At 57.9% G+C, this 1,137-nt stretch overlaps 1 protein-coding gene across 1 annotated transcript; it reads right to left on the bottom strand.

The window, feature by feature from the left end:
* Positions 1-744: 744 nt before the first annotated feature.
* Positions 745-1,129, bottom strand: VDBG_06946 (amidase family protein; the record flags this gene model as incomplete). Its single annotated transcript, XM_003003338.1, has 3 exons — positions 745-751; positions 793-871; positions 967-1,129. The coding sequence occupies 3 exons, from the start codon at positions 1,127-1,129 to the stop codon at positions 745-747; spliced, it is 249 nt and encodes an 82-aa protein (XP_003003384.1).
* Positions 1,130-1,137: the final 8 nt, after the last annotated feature.

The following is a 1,137-nucleotide window of genomic DNA, read 5'->3' as shown; positions in this document are numbered from 1 at the left end:
GATCTGATAGCTCTGGCCGACGTCAGGAGCACAAGAAGGCCGTTCAGCTTGGTTCCCTTGGGACCGAGGCTCAAAGCATGGTTGATGCCGTCACGAGTAGAGCGGCCGGTAAACTCAACGGCCTGGAGGTACGTCTCGTCCTTGATGCCCTTGGTCTCGAGCGAGGCAAGGAAGCCGTCCTGGCCAGAGTAGAAGCCCGGGTTACCAAGGGGCCAGGGATTCCCACCCTCGGACCCGTCGTTGTCATAGTTGTACTGAACAATATCCTCGAGGGAGCGAATGTTCGTGTTCTCGAGTTCAGACAAATATGTCTTAATGTTGTTGTAAAAATCGACCTTCACGACGGTGTACTCGGACTCATTGGGGAAGCCGCGGAAGGAACCGTAGTCCCAGTCCCAACCGTGCGGGCTGACAATGGTCTCGTAGTCGAGAATTTCCGTGTTGTTGACGATTTTAGCGCCGGCATCCCTGAGGCTGCAGATCAAGCTGTTGAGGACGCGTTTCTGGGCGTCGTCCGCATAGACCCAGAAGCTCTTCCAGGGAATGCCGAAGACGGCGCCCTTGAGGCTCGCCTTGGTCGTCAGGAACTGAGTGTAACCACCCTCGGGCGTGTGGCCGTCCTGAGCGAGACTGTACTCGTCACGGGGGTCAATGCCCCAGATGGCATCAAAAGCATAGACAGCATCACGAACGGTGCGCCCGAAGGTGCCGACGGAGTCCTGGTGCTCGCTCTCGGGAATGACGCTAGACTCTGTTTAGCAGCGAACTGCGCGAATCAAGAAGCGAACATACCCAGCCCTGGAGGTGAGCCCGACAGTGGGCTTGAAGCCAACAAGAGAGTTGCGCATGGCGGGGTTGATGACTGGTCGACCTGTCATCAGCTTTGCGTCTCATTTCAGCTGGAGGCCGGATGCGTCTCTGATTCCAAGACATGACCAGGAGGACCACAGAACAAAAAGGACTCACCACTGCCATCGGTCTCAGTGCCAAGAGAGAAGGCGATGGCGTTCGAGCCAACCCCCACAGCGCTGCCCGAGCTGCTGCCGCCGGGGTTGACAGTCAGGTTGTAGGCGCTGCGAACCTGGCCACCGCGAGCTGAATAACCCTCGGAGTAGTTGTTGCTGCGCATGTCAGCCC

This window comes from Verticillium alfalfae, genomic scaffold (genome assembly GCF_000150825.1).
Source record: "Verticillium alfalfae VaMs.102 supercont1.8 genomic scaffold, whole genome shotgun sequence".
Lineage (NCBI taxonomy): Eukaryota > Fungi > Ascomycota > Sordariomycetes > Glomerellales > Plectosphaerellaceae > Verticillium > Verticillium alfalfae.
Note: the sequence above shows the minus strand (reverse complement) of the source record. Positions and strands in the feature narration are given on the sequence as shown.